General features: G+C 39.5%; 1 protein-coding gene across 2 annotated transcripts in view; it reads left to right on the top strand.

Annotated features, from left to right (window-relative positions):
• Positions 1-19,782, top strand: part of nectin3a (nectin cell adhesion molecule 3a) — a 61,937-nt gene that overhangs the window by 16,910 nt on the left and 25,245 nt on the right. The window contains exon 2 of one of the 2 annotated variants that reach the window (XM_008424881.3): positions 18,224-18,571. In XM_008424881.3, the coding sequence (XP_008423103.1) occupies positions 18,224-18,571 (348 nt within the window). Of the gene's footprint in view, positions 1-18,220; positions 18,572-19,782 lie in introns of both variants that reach the window. The other variant, XM_008424880.3, reaches the window with a different exon arrangement.

The raw sequence follows: 19,782 nt of genomic DNA, 5'->3' as shown, positions 1-19,782 counted from the left end.
TTATCCGAAACTGAGCTGATTAAAAAAAAACAGAGCTGAACTTACTTAAGATATTTCTTAAGTCAATTAATTCACTGAAATAAATGTACTGATTTACTAATGTATTTGATAACTCTGCACCAGTACAGAAAACTTAAGATAAACCAACAGCTTCACAAGCTTCGTCTAACACATTGGCTTAACACCTAGCTCCAGCTTAATTCAAAATATGAATACTACACTTGGACTATGTTAGTCAACTAACTGTCTTCTAAATTTTCCTTTGTTGTTTATACTTATTCCTATACTTATTCCACAGTACATTTAGGCATTTGATATATTGTTCAGCGCTAATATAAAGACATTTTTAGTATATGTTTAAAAAAGGATATTCTTTATGGCCAAACTTATGGTTATGTCCCCAGACAAGAAGAAAAATAATTATGGTCAAGCTTTGCAATGTTTTCAGTTCCTGTTTGTCCTATGTGGTTTTGTGATAACAACCTAGACAAAGTTTGTTTTGTGTGCTCTGTTTGTGTAATCTGGTCTTATGGGGAAGTGTTTGTAAACGTTGCCTCATCCACCTCTATGCTATATATGGCTGTAATGTTTGGTTACATGGCCCAGCTGTTAGTGCTGTCCTGTAAGTCTATTAATAAGAGACTATAAAATACTGTCAAAGAAAAACACCTGCATTCAGTTTTTAGAGGTGAAAAGCGACAAAGAAGAAGTACCGTTACTCTACGTACATTTACTCAACACTGTTTCAAGGTACATTGTTTAATTATGATGGACCATTCTTAATAATTTCTACTTTAGATTTGTTACAATTTAGATAAAAAAAACATTGTTCTAAGTGTTCTGATTTAAGTTAAAAAGGTCACACATTTGTGTAGCTTTGTGGCAAAAGGTTTTTTAAGATCAACATAATTTTGCAGAAACGCCTAAACAGCTGCCTTATCTATGTGATTTCATATAAAGCGCAATTATATTTGAGAAAAAAAGGCGAAAACTTTTCACAGCACTTAGACATTCTGTGATTTTTGTTGCCATGTCTGATGTTTCCAAATTGTTCCTTTGTTTTATGCATGCATGGAAAAATAACATTGCCGCCCACCTCCAGAGCCGCGGTGCTGTGTGGACATACTAAAAACCCCAGGCCCCCACACACAACAAACAATAACAAATCCCACTCTCTAAGACAGGACGCTAAAGGCCTGTTTGTGTTCCTTTGGTACACAGTGGCAGACATTGTCCTTCCTACGTCCTACAGCAGAGTTATAGTTTGACTCTGAGAGGTTTCTGTCTATACCAACATTGATCTTTTTTTTTTTTTTCTTTTAAGCTCTGATCTTTTAATCAAATGTGACTTAGATGAGAAGGGCACCTAAGTCCAAATCGCGACAGGGGGGCGAAGAGAGAGAGGTTTTTGAAGAGGACAGTGACATGTGAAAGAGGCCCCCCTGTCCCTTATTTAAAGGCCTGTCAGCCTGTGTTTGTCTCCACCATCAATTAGCTCTCTAAAGAACCTCACACCCTCGCAAAATACAATGCAAGGAAGGAAGGGGGTAGATGTGAGCTGGTGTGGAGACTAATGTTTTCTTCACCCTGCACAAATATTTCTTACAATAAAGGCATGCTATAAAACATCCAATTCACCACTTGGCCTATCCTGTTTCTGACTGATCGTTGGAGTTCACAGCCTTACAAAAGTGGAGGTCTGTGAGGCTTGTGTTAGTCGTTGTGTCATGTTGGCCAACCTCAGGCTGATGCATTCAAAGAAGCCAGTTATAGTGGTGGAAAAAGAAAGTATAATTCCCATGCCTTCTAAAGTCTTAACATTTAAATGATCTAGCCTTTACCAAATTGTAAAGTTATTTCAGATCTACTGATAAAGCAAAATGGATTTGTGTGTGTGAAAATAATGTACTTAAAAATACCACCACATGTACAATTTGTAAAAGCGTTTTCTTTGCTTTCTTTTTTTTTTTTTTACAATGACTGTATGCTGAACTATTGACTTTAGTCTACCTTGGTGACTTTGCTGTCTTTGGAGCAATAAGTCGGTTACATTAGCATAGTTTTGGGAATCATTAGCTCTGGAACCATTAGAAACTGCCTTATTTCATAAGTCCGGTATGGCTTGGTTTAGGACAGTCATCCAATAGCTTTTTGAGTTAGAAAATGTTTAAAGTTGACAGGAAATTTGAAAATGTCGGTAGTTGTATGTTATTGGAAGACATTAACAATACCTAAAGACTAGTTGCGCTTCAGTTGTTTAATTGAGGCAGTGCAAGTCAGTCACTGCTTCCCATGCAATGCATGGCTGGCACTTATTGTTCTACACCTCAAAATAACTGCCACTTCCTACTACCGTTAATGTGGCTCGTACTGCTTCATGCCCCCTTACAATGTATATGTATCAACACGTGCGGCTCGATCCTCTGAGGGGAGCTTTTACTTTTGTTGGCATTTCGAGTAACTGTGGCGACATACTTAACAAAAAACGAGCCAAATTTAACTAAAAAAAAAAGTCTAACTGACACAAAACAGTGGCAGTAAGGGTGCGTTCACACTGCAGCCTAAAGTGACCCAATTCAGATTTTTTTTTATGTAATGCGACCTGTATCCGATCTTTTCATGGCAGTGTGAATAGCACAGGTCGGATTCTTTTTCGAATGTGACCCATATCCGACACATATCTAGAATGAAATAAGTTGTCTAGAAAGAAAAAGAAAATAACATGGACACAATGATTATTTTGAAGAAAGATCAGATCTGGCGCTGTTTGGAAATGTTTAATAAATGTTTAAAAGAACAGATTCCAGGAGGATTAGTGAAGCACAGATTTGTTTCTGCTTCATCACTCCTACCTATTCTATACTTTTTACAGGTAAATCAACATCTGTTACACTGACACCAGTCCTGGTATATGAAACACATGCCACAATCACAATCTTTAATATGTTTTGTGGAGATGTTGGCATCAGGGCCGCTGGCCCAAACCTCCATGGGGACAAAGCGGAATTTTATTTTGGGGCCCTCTATATCTGCTATTAACGTAGATTGCTGCAAATCAACAGACAATTAGATAATTCGAACAACTGCTATAAACTCACTGCATCTCTGAATATGTTATATCTTATATGCACATCATCTAGTGGGAGCAAAAGCAACTAAAAACTAGTATGCTCTGGACTTAAGATGGAGTACATGAACACATGACATGCTTTGATTTAAATTAATTTATCTTTGGTGTAATTTCAGTACCAAAAAATTTACTTTAATACCAGATGAGTCTCTCTCACCTGAGAATGTGAACCTGTACTGGACTAATTATGTGCCTTCAAATAATTTTAACAATGCTCCTGTAGAAGATTCATAACTGTTTCAGACTTATAAGTCTGAAACAGGAACAGGTCTGAAAAAACAGTCTGCATGCTACACTCAAGCAGGGGTCTCAAACTCAATTTACCCGGGGGCCGCTGGAGGCAGAGTCTGGGTGAGGCTGGGGGCCGCATTTAAAAAATATTCTCAAATGTCATCAACATTTAATTATTTCTCCAATACATGAACTGCAGGCTTTGGCTTTGACAAAGACATGATGAGGGTGTGACAAAATTTAGGGTGCGTTCACACTGCAGCCTGAAGTGACCCAATTCCGATTTTTTGTCAAATCGGATTTTCTTTGCCGGGCAGTTCACACTGCCACACATATGCGATCTGTATGTGTTCTGCAGTCTGAACGGGCAAACGACCTGAAAGTGTCCCGCATGCGCAGTAGAAGGTTCGATAGCATAAACGTTCTCAGTATTCTTCCAACCGCCATTAAAGAAGAAGTGCTTAGTGTTTGCAGAAGTAAACATGGAGTCTAATGGTGGAGCATAGCTTGCACATTTGAAGTTGCTGTCCAACCGGAGCAGCATATTAACAACTTAATCCTCATTGTAGTCCGTCACTTACGCGTATCAGGATGCAGAATTTAAGTATCAGTGACGTTCAGTTCAGACGAATGCGGCTTGGACGTTAGGTCGCATTTGAATTTCATACGTATTGTACATGGGTCGCATTCGAAAAGAATCTGACTTGTGCTGTTCAGACTGTCATGAAAAGATCAGATACAGGTCGCATTACGTCAAAAAAAAAAAATCGGAATTGGGTCACTTTAGGCTGCAGTGTGAAGTTTATTCCACTTGGCGTCACTCTTGTGCTACGTTTTATAGAAGTCTTTAGCCAGCTAGCAACGTATGGAGAACGTCTCGACGCGTGACGTCATTACTGCTTCTATTTGTCACAACAATGTGGCGGATGACGAACAGCCCTGTAGCAGTCGCCTTTCTCTGCGTTTGATCGTGAGATTTGTTAATGGTAGAAATTACCGGAATGGCGACTGTAGGGAAGGGCAACTGGTAGCGGACTGTGTTCCATCATCCGCCACACTATTGTTACAAGTGTGAAGTCAGTTTAGCTTAGCCTAGCACCGAATGTCAGCCATGACAAGTAACGGCGGGCGGGACTTCCTTCAGAGGTCCGCTCACCATGCTAATATTATACCTTCATACCACGGTGGGGGGCCACGAGCCACAATTGGCCCGCGGGCCGCGAGATTGAGACCTCTGCTCAAGAGAGATTCATTTAATGCATTAAAGAGTGAGGTCATCACTGCTGATGTCATTGTTACTAGTGGAACTGAACATTCTAATCGTGCATTCACATCAAACACGTTTTGAGCGTCATTCTAGTCTGGTTTATATTCAAAGTCTATGGGGAGTGTTGGATGCGCTAGATGTGTCAAACACTCCAACGGTTCAAATCGCACTGCGCTAGACGCTCGAATCGCACCGCAATAGCCCTTGACGCGACTCCACATAGACTTTGACTTGAACTTTATTGATTTTCCAACAAAAATGTACCACACTTTTCCACACTTAACATATTACAATTTAGCATCAGCTAAACAATGTTTAGTCCTTGTGGATTCTTCAGGCCAATACAGTTTACAGAAATTACTTGAACAAAGAAAAAAAAGTTCACATAGACTTTGAATTCAAACCAGACGCCCCTGACCCTTAAAATGCATTTGGTGTGAACGCACCATTATATGTCCAGTGTTATATTATGTCCATCATATTAGGACCAAAGCCTGGTCCTAATATGATGGACTCATTGCTTTGGATCAGGGATAACATTTAGAGGTAAGATATGCAAATTAAGGTTAGGGAAAATGTGTGGGTTAGGCAAAATCGCAGCGACTAAAATGAAGGGAAATCAAATCAAAGTTCTAGTATGGGTCGAAATAGTTTTGACAAACCTGTGCAGCATTTTGTTTTCTAAATCATTCTATAAATAATGACGATTAGGTTAGGTTGTTTTTCTGCCAATTGCCTAGCTGCAGTACACTAGAGTCCTTTTTGCACTGCAGGGTCCGGTCTGGCCCGGCCCAGCTCGGTTCGACCCAGTCCCATTGGTGTTATGGCCCTGGTCGTTTTGCATTGAGCAGGATTGCATTGCAACGTCACGTAAATCGACCCTTTGCTAAAGCTACAGAGGCAATCTCCACAGCGTCTGCAGAACAGTTTTCTTCTTGGGTCTCCCATCCCGCTTTTACTGTATGTTCTCATGAGCGTGGAAGCTGAGGGAAACATTTACCTCAGCTTTACGTTTAACAAAGAAAAAAATCTCATCTGAATGTTGTCTCTGTGCTGGACTGGCCGACAGCAGAACTACCGCTGCGGCAGGCAGGATTTCCCGGCTGGAGCGACGCGAAATGCGGAAATCCCCTCGTTCACAGCCTAGCCGACTTCTGATCTGTTCATTGGAGAAATGTTATTTACATTTACCATTAAAATCTTTGGCTGAAGAGGCGATTGTAATCGCAGTGTAGGGTAAGAATAGATTATGATGGGAATTTATTGATGCAGCATATTGAAATGACATAGAGAAAGTCTAGTGCTCCTCTGATCCAGAGATCTGATCTTTGTCCCACCCCCACAGCCAATGAACCAATCAACAACTAACTCCAAACTGGCCCGGTCTGGCCGGCCCGATTGGAACCGCAGCTCTCGGGATTCCAGGGAGCCGGGCGGTACCGGGCTGGAGTGCTAATGCCGAAATGGTCGGCCCGGCTTTGAAGCCGGGCCGACCCGGGTCCAGAGCAGAACGAAAGGGGCTTAGTAGTCTTAGTAGTCTTATGTGTTGAATGTGCTGAAACACATTCAATGCATTAGAAACCAATCAGAGCCAAAAATGATTGGTTGTTTCTGGTCAGTAGCAGAGCCAGATGCATTTCATTCTCTGTTTCATATTCTACTGTCAGACACTTTTAACAAGTATTCATCCATCCATCATCTAACACACTTATTCTTGCGTGCACATATTCACACCTTAGGATAATTTAGAGAGACCAATTCATCAATAAATTTTTGATAAATTTTACCAGTTTAAGCAAAACCTAGGTAACCCATTGTGTCCTATGTTAGTGCCACTCGGGTGTGGGTCGGCACAAAGGCCTAGCCAGGCTATGCAGGATGACTTTTGAACTGCTCCTCATATTTGAGTCTCACTCTGTATTCTTCAACCATTACTTCTATCAGACCTTTATTGCGGGAGGCATATTTTTCAGCCTCCCTCTTGAAGTACTCCAGCTGTTGAAGAATGCTCTTGTCGACTGTAACTTTGGAAGAGCAAGAAACCTTTGATACATCTTTAATCTCTGGCACGTTTCTTCCATGTTCACGTTTGATTTCCATGTGACGTTCTTTTTCCAACATTTTTTGCAGTTTTTGAATCTCCTCCTGCTGTGATTTGACTTCAGCCTTATATGAAATCCTTCGGTCTCTTTCCTCCTGGAGATCAAAAATCTTACTCTGCAATTCTGTTTTAAGATCCTCTACCTGCTTTGTGCAATCAATGATGTGTTGGCTTGTCTCTTCCACGACTTCCACTGAGGAGGTAATCTCAAAGCCAGCAGTTGGAGTTGTTTCCTGCTCGACTTCCAATGATGTTGGACTCCCAAAGTCACCGGAAGGACCTGATTCCCCCCTGGATCTCTGCTGATTAATCTTCTGGCTTAATGGGGCTGTCGCTGTTATCTTCGAAAGGGAAAACGATTATGGGTCTTCCGGCGCCCACCAGAAGTAGCAGTAGCACATAGTGAAACCTCAGTCTCGCTATGTGTTCACATACTGGCTATACTATTTTGCCATTGCTCTTCCAGTTGTGTCACCAAAAGAAATTTTTAACCCATCTTTGCTATCACTGGTACTAGCGTACAAAAAGCCTATAATAAATAAAACAATCCATGCTTAGCCTGATGGGGGCGCAAGTAAAGTCAGGTGGCCCACCAGACTGATAATACACTGAGGGAAACCCTGAACATTTTTGGTTGCCATGGAAGTTATTTTGTCTGCTGTGTCTTCCTTTTTCACTTTCTGATTGGCTACAAGTCACATCCAACAAGCTGTGTTCTCATTTATCCTCAAGGAACACCACGCACACTGCAATATCTGGCCAAAGTAATCCAACATGTTAAATATCCCCAATTTTAGATCGGAGCAGTCCCGACGTCTTTCTGAGCGGATTAGGTCACTCTTATCACATCATGCACAGCATTAATGTCTCATAATATTATCTTTAGAGCCAACCCGATAATCGGGGCGTCCTTACGATTGTCGGAAGGGCTAACTCGGGACAAAAGTTAGCCCTTCACAATAAGTAGGCATTATTGTGAAGCTACGGAATCTGCCAAGACGAAACCGATTCCAGTTTTTGTTGCATTGTTTGTTGATTCCATAGTTTATAGTTGATTAAGGTTTAGCAGCAGAGCTGTACTTAACCATGTTAACCTTCAAGCATTACTTGTAAAGTAATCCATACTACACAGTTGACATGCTGGAAGTTCACTTATTAAGCTGAGTCAGCACATCACTAAAGCACCCACTCATACTTAAAGGCACTGATGAGATAATGCAGTGAAAGCTTAATGTATTTTCAATGTTAAGACTTAAGAAATGTTATCCTATACAACACAGAACTTTCAGTTTGAATAGAAATGCCCAGTGTTTTATAAATAATTGATTCTGTTTTTGTTCAAAAATATGCAGAATATTCATACAAAATGTCAGCTTTCTCTTTTCACTTTTTTATAGCAAATTTAGGATTTGATTGCTAACAGTATTGATGTAAGGGAGGCTAACCAATGCCACAGACATTTTTATGTTAAGGACTATAACATAAAAATGTTTTATTGAACAACTATTGTAACCCTCCCTGAGTAATGTTTTTAAGAAGCACACTACATGTATGCTTTTTTTTACTTAATTCCAAAACCAAGAAAACATTCAAATGTGTTGGAAAAAGGAGAGTTGAGTAAATCTTTTTTCTTTTTTTTTTCTTTTTTTACAAAGCTTGTCTCAGGTAGGAATGTTTTTCCTTTCTTGTTTCTTGCTGTGCTGTGTAAAGACAGTGTAACAAGGACTATAGATACATCAATCACAATTTCTTAGCTGAAAGTGATTTCTGGCTTTCTTTGAAGTTTGACCTGCCAATTCAGTATGTATTTTCCTAGACTGTAGAACCTAAGGTGAAGGAATTGCAAGATTAATCCCATTTATCCATCAGAGCTTATATTTGTCTTTTCTGTCTATCTACATTTATTAATCTCAAAAAGTTAGAAGTATATGCAAAGTTTCTGCAGCTTCAGACTGAATATAATGGCACTCTACTTCTGATTCATTTAATGGGGGAGTCACATATTTCATTATTTCACCAATAGATCACTTATCAAACCAATCAAGGAACATTTTTATCTCTCTTTGGTGCTTCTCTGCTTTAGGCTAACAGTGGATGTAGTCCTCTGCTGGTTCAAGATGTTCAAGCTGAGTAACAATAGATCTTTACAGGAGACTGGGTGGAACAAAGAGACACAATGTCACAATTGAGGCCCCGTATGCATGGAGACGAGCACAGTAAACTTTTGTAAACAATAAAAAATATGTACGTCTACACAACAGGTTAAGGCGCTACAGCGAATGATGTAGTAGGTATGCTGGGCAAATTGGTGGTGCTGTAACACTGCCAGAGAATGACACAAAAACAACAAACAGCGCCATGTTTGGTTATTGTCAGAGTGAGACACACGCAGGACAGAGAGACATGGAGTTACAACATCATCAAAAGAGAAAAATACAGAAAATATTTATGTTTTTTACAGTTTTTAATCTCTACACCTTGTTGAAATGTTTTCCTTTCCTCATCCATGTCTCCTTTATGTCCTTCCTTCTTTCTTTCCTTTGTCATGTCCTTTCTTACTTTGGCCTTTACTTCTTCCCCCTTGTCTTTCCGTCTTTCACTTTACCCTTCTCCATGTCCTTTCTTTTACCTTTTTTGTTCTTTTTGTGTCTTTCCTTCCTTCTGTTCTTCCATTCTTATGATACATCCTTTCTATTTTCTTTCCTTTCTCTCTTCCTTTCTTTCATTATATGGAAATTCAGCATGAAAATGGTGTTCTGAAATTAATACATTCTGGAACCCAGTTTCAAAACCGGGTTCGCTTCTCGTTTCCCAAAAAGTCAAAGCTGTATGGGTAAACAACACAAGACTTTTGCTGATACTCCTGAAATCCTCTCCGTGCGGACAGGGCCTGAATTCTTCTCTTAAGCATCAGTGTCTAAAACAGAAACTTGAAATCTGCCATTAAAGCAAATGGGTTGAAGAGACAGAGATTTTAGTTTGTAAAAAATACTGAGAAACGGCTTCACTCCCTGGAAAGGCACCATTAATAGTCTTCATGTGCACCCAAGTCTGGGGCTTCTTCCCCAGACTTGGGTGCATTAGAAAAACATTTGTTTCAGACCTAACTTTTGGAAAAGCTGCTTCATCATTCAAAGCCTTCAGACTACGACTTACAGTAATGTCCCAAAAACTCTTTCCAGATAAACCGATTTAAATCATCTCGTAAACAACTTGTGTCATTTAACATCACAATAAGTTGCAGAAACAGAAGATTGTGATCTCATTTCTCCTCAAATCGGCAAGGCCTTCCAGCATATTGTATTTATTTCTGTACATGTGTAGAAATGATCGGCCAGGCCAGGCACATTTTTTGGTCCTTGCGTAGCTCTGCGTGTTGCTCCGTTATCTTCCTGTCAATTTGTTTCCGTACTTTGTCCATACCTGACCTAGTTCTTGCTTCTTTTTTTTTGTCCTTATCCATTCTTTACTCAACTCAGTTTCCTTTTGCTTTTGGTCCTAAAACCACACTCTCTCTTGCAACGATCTCATGTCTGCATTCTTCTCCTGTGAGGTCTTTAGATTAGTCCCTTGTGAGTGCTGTTTGACATGATAATCTATGCATGGAGTTTGTCTACATGAACATGACATATTGTGTGTTTTGTTAACTGCTTGTGAGTGAATCCCTGTGAATCCCCACTCTCATCCCCCGGCGTCTCTCGCGGTCCTGACATGCTCCGCGGGTCTTCGCATCGGCCAGAAGACGGCCCCTCTCCTGGGGAGGTCAGGGCTGGAGCCGGGTCAGGTCTCGGTAGGTGGAGATTTTTTTTGGCTCGTCAAACGGGCCAAAGGGGAAAATGTTTGAGCCGGTTGCCAGGCAAAAAGGAAGGTTTTGATTTTACCCCTCGTGTCTGTCGAGCAGCTTGTCGCAATTAGTGATGTCAGAAGGAAAAGAAACAAATATGAAGCATTTTCTTCAAAGAGCAAGCATTTCCTGCCCATGAGTTCATTCTTTCCTCGGGTTTCTCGCCGAAGAGAGGGTAAAAGTCCAGCCAATTTCTTATTAGTCATGATAGATTTTTCAGGTTATGGCTCTTCTTTTTCATCATAACCCAACATCAAACGTGTCAACTGTCAAAATCCTTTTTTTTTTTTTCTTGTTTATAAAGATCTGAACTTTTGTGTTTACTCGACAAGATGGATCACTAGTAATAAATCCAGTGACACTTGTGAACTGTACCTCAGTGGTATGCCTATTCCTCTGATGAAACTAAATGACAGCTTTGTTTAGCATGCTGCTTAGATTTCATTTGCCTGCAGTATTTTAGATAATATGTCACAGTGCTCTAGTTTATGAGGCCCGACTGTGTTCTTGCGGCCAAGTTTCCCCCCCTCCAACTCTCCTCCTGGCTGAAGGTATCCCATGCAGCGGCCATCTGTCTACCGCCTCAACTAATGGTAAAGGGTGGAGTCCCTTTTCCTTGGTCTCTTTACTTCCCAATGCTTTACTGTTAAACAAACAGGGCATAGCACGCATGGAGTTTAGTTTCTCCTTGCGCTTTGACAGGCCTCGAAAGCCGACACACCGAAACCAGCGCCTCTCGTCGTACGGTGAGCAGTTGGAGCGGCGTGTCAGGTAGCTTCACTATGCAGGGCACGCTACGGACAAGCCTGGTCTCAGGACACGTGTCCGCAGGCATCAGTGCGATGTCGCGCATGCCAAACATGACGCTTTACTACTCGAGCAAACATTTTTATCCATCTGTCTTGTTATAGACACATTGTAAATCTTTATGGCTGTACAGCTGTTGGCATTGTTTCAAAGCTTTGCCTTTTTTTTTCAACTAAAATAACAAAGTTGAACAAATAGTGTGACAGCAAACAGTTGTTGTGTCAGCTCAGATGACCATGAGGTAGAAAATGCTCTGACCTCGACGGCCCCTGACTCCCCTCACTGCAATGCACCCTGGTGACTATGACAGAAGCAATGCAAACAGAGAGCAACACATGCACTGGAAAACAGATTATAGCACCAACAGGTCTTTTTTTTTTTTTTTTTTAGACCAGGTCATGAATCAAATGCAGGGAATAGACGTTTATTCGTGTCTAAACTATTGTGGTGAAATGTTATAATCCAAAGTGACTTTTCCAAATGTCTGTGCAAGTGGATGACAAATAAGGCAAGACTGGTTTATTTTTCTGAGGGAAATGTGTTCACAGCCTTAGTGCAGTTCGTAGCAGAACTATTCATGTCTTGCACGTTTTGTCACGTTACGATCTTAATGTAGTTTTTTGGAATTGTCATTAGTCCATTAAATGTATGTGAACTGGAGGGTTAATGTCAAGAGATGTTCAGAACTTTTTGCTATAAACACTTTAATGTGTGCGTTATAGAACTAACTTTTGCTGCAATTGCAGCTATAGTTTTCATATTCAGAAGACTTTTACTCATTCTTCTTTGCAATGCAGTTCAAGCTAAGCAATTTTCAAGTCTTTCCTCTGATTTTCTTAATTAGATTTAAGCCTAGACTTTGACTGAGCCATTCTAATACACCTAAACTAATGTTTGTTTATGGGACAAAACTGATTCTCTGTCCCACTCTGAAGTCTTGTGAAGTTTTCTTTCAGTATTACCCTTTATTTAGCTCCATCCATCTTCCCATCAGCTCTGTACAAAAATATTTGCCCAACATGACAGCATGAGTCACCAAGGAGACGGTGCATTGTGGTTGATGTCCAGTGAAAAGTTTCTGTCGGGTCTTCCACACATTTGCCTTGGCCCCTATGTGGCATATAGCATTACACAATGTTTAGTCGTGAAATGCACGACCAAATATTGACTTGTCAGCAGATTCTCACACATAAACTGTGGCTCTTTGCAGCCAATGCTTTGGTGGTCATGTCTTGGTAGAATAGCACTTGAGTCATACTCTTTAATGAGATTTCAATTAGATTTACTAATTTACCTTCTTAAACTAATGCCCTAAGTCAGGTTTTTTTGCCAAAGGTTTCCTCCCCCCCCCCTTAAAAATGTTTTGGCAAAAATGACTTAAGCCATTGTTTCGGAAGGTGACAATTTGATATTGTTCTACAATCTAACAATTTTTAAATGTTCCTTATCTGTTCCTGGGACATCTGACATTGATTAGAAGATCAAGGTCTGTGATGTTCATCAACTTTTATTTAACGAGTAGACAGGGCAAATACATACCATGCTTTTCAGACTGTTGTTCTTAAATTATAATTATAATTTTTCAATCAATCAATCACATTTTATTTGTTTAGCACATTTCAGCAGCAAGACATTTCAAAGTGCTTTATATAATTAAAATAAAAACAGCATGTGACATTGAAAAAGTAAAGATAAAAACATTAAAAACATTGATGACATCAAAACTCACAGTCTAACCCTAATTTAGCCATAAGCAACTCTAAACAGGTGGGTTTTAAGTTGAGATTTAAAGGCACCCAGTGTTTCAGCTGCTTTACAGTTTGTTCCAAATCTGTGGTGCATAGAAACTGAATGCTGCTTCTCCTCGTTTGGTTCTGGTTCTGGGGATGCAGAGCAGACCAGAACCAGAAGATCTGAGGCTTCTAGATGGTTGGTACAGCAATAACAGATCTTTAATGTATTGTGGTGCTAAACCGTTCAGTGATTTATAAACTAACAACAGTATTTTAAAGTCTATTCTGTGAGCTATTCAGTTATGAGCTACTTTGTGTTACTCTTCATTGTAAAATACATAAAAGTTTATATATTCATCAAGTTACAAAGCCTTACAAAATCCAATAGGTGTGAATACTTTTTCGGAGCGCTAACGTGCAGAGCCTGACCACTATTCATTGAAAGCAAAAAACATAATGTTAACTGCAGATGCTCTGATCTGATATTAATATCTGTACCTGATCCGATATTGAAAAATTATTTTAGATGTTGTATTGGTGATAGTGTGCCTGGTCCATAAAGGCAGATCTATTCAGTCTAAAGCATCGTTTACACCGCAGCCTGAAGTGACCCAATTCCAAATTTTTTGACGTAATGCGACTTGTATTTGATCTTTTCATGACAGTCTAAAAAACACGACGGGTTCTTTTCGAATGTGACGCAGGCCACTTGCGTGACGGATACGTATCCGATTCAAATGTGACCCAACGCCCAGGTTGCATTCATCCAACCTGAACATCACAGATACTCGACAAATGTCACTATTCTGTGTCCTAATACGTGCAAACGGGAAGAAAAACTACAACCATGGTGGACTATAATGAGGATTAAGTTGTTAATATGCTGCTCCGGTCAGTCAACAACCTCAAATGTGTAAGCTATGCTCCACCGTTGGCCTCCATGTTTACTTCCGCAAACACTGAACACTTCTTCTTTTTATGGCGGTTGGCAAAACACTGAGAACTCTGATGTTATTGTGCCCTCTACTATGCACGTGGGACACTTTCAGGTCGTTTGCCTGCTCACACTGCAGAACACGTACAGGTTGCATATATTTGGAAGTGTGAACGGCCACAGAAAAAAATCCGATTTGACAAAAAATCGGGATTGGGTCACTTTAAGCTGCAGTGTGAACGCAGCCTAAGTCTATGCTTTGTGTCTATGCTGAGTGATGCCATGCTTATTTATTTATTTTACATTATTTAATAGAATTCGTAATTGCACTTCCTAAACCATTTGAAAGAAGGTTTGTTGCAGTTTATTTTTGTGTTTGACCAAGGTAGTCACCTATTGTTTTTGTCAGTTCCAGTTTCTTTATTTATTTTACATTTGCTGTTGCACTGATTGAACAAATAAAACTTGGGTTGTTTTTACATGTTTGACTACGTTTGTACTAGCAAAAAGTTATCAAAAAATATAATTCAGTACATTTATGTCTGTTTTTATAAAAAAAGAAAAGTTTAAAGTCAATTCAGCACTGTTTTTCTGTATCAAATCGGATATGTATCGGCCAATACTGAACCTCTATCCAGAAGTGAAAAGAGTGTTATCAGTGCATATATGTTGTTAGCATGCAGATAATACTCAGGACAAGAGAATAAAACTACCCTTCGCAATCCTCCACATGCTGAAGCTTGAGCAGCTATTCAAACAGAGGGTCCTACTTTTGCACAGATGGTCACACACTTATTTCTTATTTTGGGAGAGAGAGAAATACTCCATTTATATGTGTGTGTGTGTGAGTGTGAGCATAATCACTAAAATTACAGGGGACGTAATGGAGCTCAGGGAGCGTCAGCCTCCTTGGCTATATTGCTCACAAACCATGATAGCATTGCTGTGGTTTACCACTCATATTCATGCCAAAGACTTGAAATACCCGCTAGTGGACCACTTTTATAAGTTTTACCCCATACACATCTTTGACGGTGTACAAAGTGGAAATTTACGGCTCCCAAATTTAGTTTAGTTTAGCCGTGTCGGGGAAGCCGAGATTTAACGTTGGAATATTTCAAATAAAATCAGCTCAGAGTAATATTTTACCGTTTTGGGATTTTTTTTCTAATAAAAGAAAACATTTATTATGAAGGTTTAAGAATGGTCTACTCTGCTGCTCAGTAGGGTACAGTGTTGTAAATTATTGCCTCTTAAAAAATAAGCATATGTGATTCTATCAATGAGTCATTCTCAGAAAAAGTGAAAAGAAAACAGACTGAGATGGCTTTTTTTGTCCCAGCAGCTGCCTCAACCTGTAATTTAGGATTTATTTCAGGTTAGTTTTCCAAGATACGGCCCATACCACCACCGAGCTGGAAGTGTTTGTTTGTTCTGCTACAACCACATAGCACATCTGTCAACATGTGGATTATCAAATCAGAAACAGTTTTGATTTAATTCATAAAGCAGAAGAGAGTTCAAGTAGGTCTTACTCCAAAACAGATTTTCAAAAGCTGTGATCTCTCTTGTTGACCAATTAGACACAACAGACTTCCAAGTGGTCTTTATGAGAACCATTTAAGACGTTTTCAAATCCTGCAAGGTTTTATTTTGTGACTTTAAGTTTATTCCTTCCTTCCTTCCTTTTTTTTTTTTTTTTTTTACTACAAACTTCAGTCTGATTTCACCTCCTACAGCTGGATGGCTGCTGTTCAAGCTGACACTGGCCAAAAGGCAGCGTGCACTCCGGTTTACAGTCCATCACAGGGTTGACGTAAAACTGATAGACAACACCTTAGGATCACAGTAATTGACCTGACTGTGTGTGATTTTGTGTATGTGTGTCTTTTGACCGTGGGAGGAAAACCTACACATCCACAAAGAGAAAATGCTGCTCACAGAAAAGAACCAGCCATCAAGCCAAAAACCAAAATGCATTTTCAGTGCAGTCCTTGGACATAAGCCTGTCGCAATGAATCAATTAATCATATGATAAATTAAAACGAGATCGTTAATGTCCATTCTGATGATTAGTTGCTGTTGTCTTTTTTTTAAGTTTATAGTGATTTCATATTCCATTTTATTTATGGCTTCTCTTGTGCATAGTTTTTATTTCAGTTTTATTCATTATTTTTGGTTTATGTGTTTTTTTGGATATGTAAAGTATATTCCATGTCCATTGTTTAATATTCTTTACAAAATTAAAGCTTATTAGTCTTTGAGATGGCGAACTTGTATAATTATGCCATCGTCAATATATTACTTCTCAAAACAACTATATTATTGTTTATCGCATTAATTACTGGGACAGTTTATCGACCAGCAGAATTTGTTGTCGTGACATGCCTGGTTGGGCATGAAAGTCAGGATCATCATTTTACTTTGAATGTATTTGCAGATAAATGTTTAAAACTGGAACTCAGGTCAGTCTGCAAAACCTATGTACAGAGTGGGAAACCCTCACTTCACTCAAATGAACACATCACAGTCCAAAAATGTACACCAAAAACTAATTGCTGTCACTTACACAGAAAACAATTATTCCTACTGCTGCTGCTAAAATAATACCTACATGTTGATTGCAACAGCTATTGTTCTTAAACTTTTCATAATACCACGTTTTCAGGTTTGCTGTTTTATATCATAGAAAATAAACCAAAAAAAAAGCATTCTGATGAATTTGATGGACACAGTTTGGTTATTCGGGATGCATGGTGGTTCAGTTAATACCACTGTTTCCACAGTAGAGTGAAAATTGGAAATTTAACATCGGTGATTGGCATAAAAAACGCAATCGGTGCACCTCCACTTGGTACTCTTTGTTCGATTCGAACCACATTCATTGTCACATTCTCCATTTGTTTCTCTCTACAGGACTAACATGGTCTTTAATGTTCAAAGCCTGTTTTATGTGTCTCAAAACAAGACAACAAAAGCTATGGGGTGGGCTCAGAGTCAAATTAGTGGGCTCATAAAAAAGCAGGAATAAAGTTAATCTATTGCTTCCCTTGTTTCATCTCTGTCCAGAAAATTGTACCTGCTAGTTAATAAGGTTCTCTGACAATTAGCAAGAGGAGCAGTCTGAGTGCCCCGTGGTGAAAGTGTGCAGCTTCAGAGGCAGAGCAGAACCCACAGTCACGCACAAGAAATCTGCTTCGTCTTACATTAGGAAAGAAAGCCACGCATTAAACACAGAAGTTACTTCTAACGAGGGAAGGCAAATCAAACTAAAAATCCTTGGCACTAGCTTATATGAGGGTAAGCTAGTGTGTCTTTCTTCGTAGTTTTAGCATAGATGATCTCTCCAGAAATGCTGAAAGTTAACTTGTTTTTGTAGAATGCAGCTTCTGTGAATTTTAACTTGATGTGAAAGTCATACAGTATTAGGAACCCTGGATCTCAGCGATGAGGAAAACACAATAAAACATGGAATTTTAGAGATATACAGCGGTACTTTGGCCGCTGCAGCTCCTGTACCAGCCATTACCTAGTTACGCAGACTCGGCTTGTGCATTGAATTTGAATGCATATGTGGATGCAAGAGGACCAAAGACCGCGCTGAAAGCAGGAAGCAAACTACACGCAGGACATTCTGGGTCAACACAGCCTGAGTCTAGCAATACAGGCAGAAAAGGCTTATAGTCTTTTGCCAAGGAAAAAGGCGAAATCCTACAACTGCTAAAAAAAATGATGGGGAAACAGTTTAATGTCTTTTAAACCTGCTGTGTGTTTTGTTTTGTTGAACCAGAGCAGTCTGTCTGTTGATATGTTCTCTTTTTTTTCTTCATTCACACCATAACTACATACTTTTTGGGATAATAAATATGAATAAAAATGGAATTTAGAACAATTTTAATGGAAAAAGTTGAATTTGGGAACAAAATAAAACTAAAGTAGGAAAATAACAAAATGTAATTATTAGGGCCCAACGTGCATCTCACTATGCAATGTTGAGTTCATCAGTAAATAGGGAAGCATTCTTCTTGGCAAGGCAACTTTTGTTGGATGTTGATCCTCTCCTTGACATCTGTTTTCCCACTTCATTAACAAACCGTGACAGACAACTTTCCTGTTTAATTTCTGCTGCGACAATAACATCGGAACTTCCTTTTTTGTGTCTTTTTAATTCAGCAGGTGTAAGCAGTAACCAGGTGGTCGTCCCTGACAAAGTGAACGCAGTGTTGGGAAAGAACATCACGCTTGGCTGCAGGATCCTGGTGGAGCCCAACCTGAGTCTGACGCAAATCTCCTGGGAACGCCGTCTTCCGTCGGGTACCATCACCTTGGCAGTGTTCAACCCCGAGTACGGAACCTCTTATGCCCCGGAATATGGCAAGCGCATCTCGTTTGTTTCCCCGTCGATACGGGACGCCACTATCATCATTGAAGAAGTTGGTTTTGCTGATATTGGGTCATACACCTGCAAAGTGGCGACTTTTCCTCTGGGCAACACGCAAGCGTCGACCTTTGTTAACGTTTCAGGTAACGTAGAAGCCTACTGTTGGCTAATTCATCTGGGTTATTTTATTTTTAATATAAAAAATGTACAGAGCAGTTCACAGTACAGCAGTTTGTTTGTGGTAGAACAAAGCTTGACAGACCGCTAAGGGTTTTTTCTGGAGAAATGAACCGCTCCCTAACCGCTGCCTCCATAGAATGCTCAGTTGTTCTTAAGAATCTGCAGCTGAGAGAAGCACATCTTGTCTGTCCTCAAATGTCTCAAATTTGAATCATTCAAAAACTTATGTCACTGCTGCCTGAAAACACTATTTTAAATGTTTTGGTGTGTCTGACCTGCTGCCCTTAGAACAGAATGCAGGAACTTCAGAGTGAATCTGAATCAGACACAGCAACAAGTTAATTGCAGGGTGTGATACAAAATGAGTCTCATAACATTCAGTTACATTTTACCAACTTGGATGAAAATTAGATTTGGGAAGGGGAAAAAAACCATTTGCTCTTTTCTGACTTTTATTTTTCTTTTTTAAACATTTTTAACATTCACGTGTGATCTGAATTGTTGATTTTCAACTGAAACAATGATGAGAAGCGATTTTAAAAAGAAACTGTGCACCTCCTAAAGATAGTTTTCATCTTAAAATCATTTTGTCACTTTTAAAATGAGCAAAACCATGTTTTGCAGTGACTAAAAAAAGGTAGTTTCAGGCTGTTTGTTTTTGTTTTTGAAGAAAACTTGGCTTTAATATATATGCCAAGGTAACAAAGCTCTTATCAGTTCACTTTGCGCTTTTAATTTTACTAAATACTTGCTCCCCTTTGTTGGAAATAACAAATTCATAACCATATAAACATACAGTCATTTGGAGTATGAATGTATTTGAACTGAATGACCACATTTCCCAAGAATCCTATTGTCGAACTCCTTCTAATTAAATGTTAAACTGCAGTGTCCTCATATTTCTGTGTGGAATACTCATTTTTTAATCTTCTTTTCTTTCTCGACACTCAGCATATGCTTTAAGCTCTAAATGTGACTCGGTGTCAAGAGTAGGAGATTGCGCTATTGGCTGCAGCTTCTTGTCCTCCTCCAGAGACAGGAGGAGACTCTGATGTTTAATGAGCGGCACATTAAGTATTGCTGCAACAGCCGCAGTGTCTGAAACCTCGAGGAGCTCAATTACACCTTGCTGTCTTCTCTGAGCAGATTCTCAGGCTGTTTAATTTTTTTTTTG

The sequence above is a fragment of the Poecilia reticulata genome, chromosome 13 (assembly GCF_904066995.2).
Source record: "Poecilia reticulata chromosome 13, P_reticulata-male-v2, whole genome shotgun sequence".
Lineage (NCBI taxonomy): Eukaryota > Metazoa > Chordata > Actinopteri > Cyprinodontiformes > Poeciliidae > Poecilia > Poecilia reticulata.
This window is presented reverse-complemented; position numbering and strand designations above follow the sequence as displayed.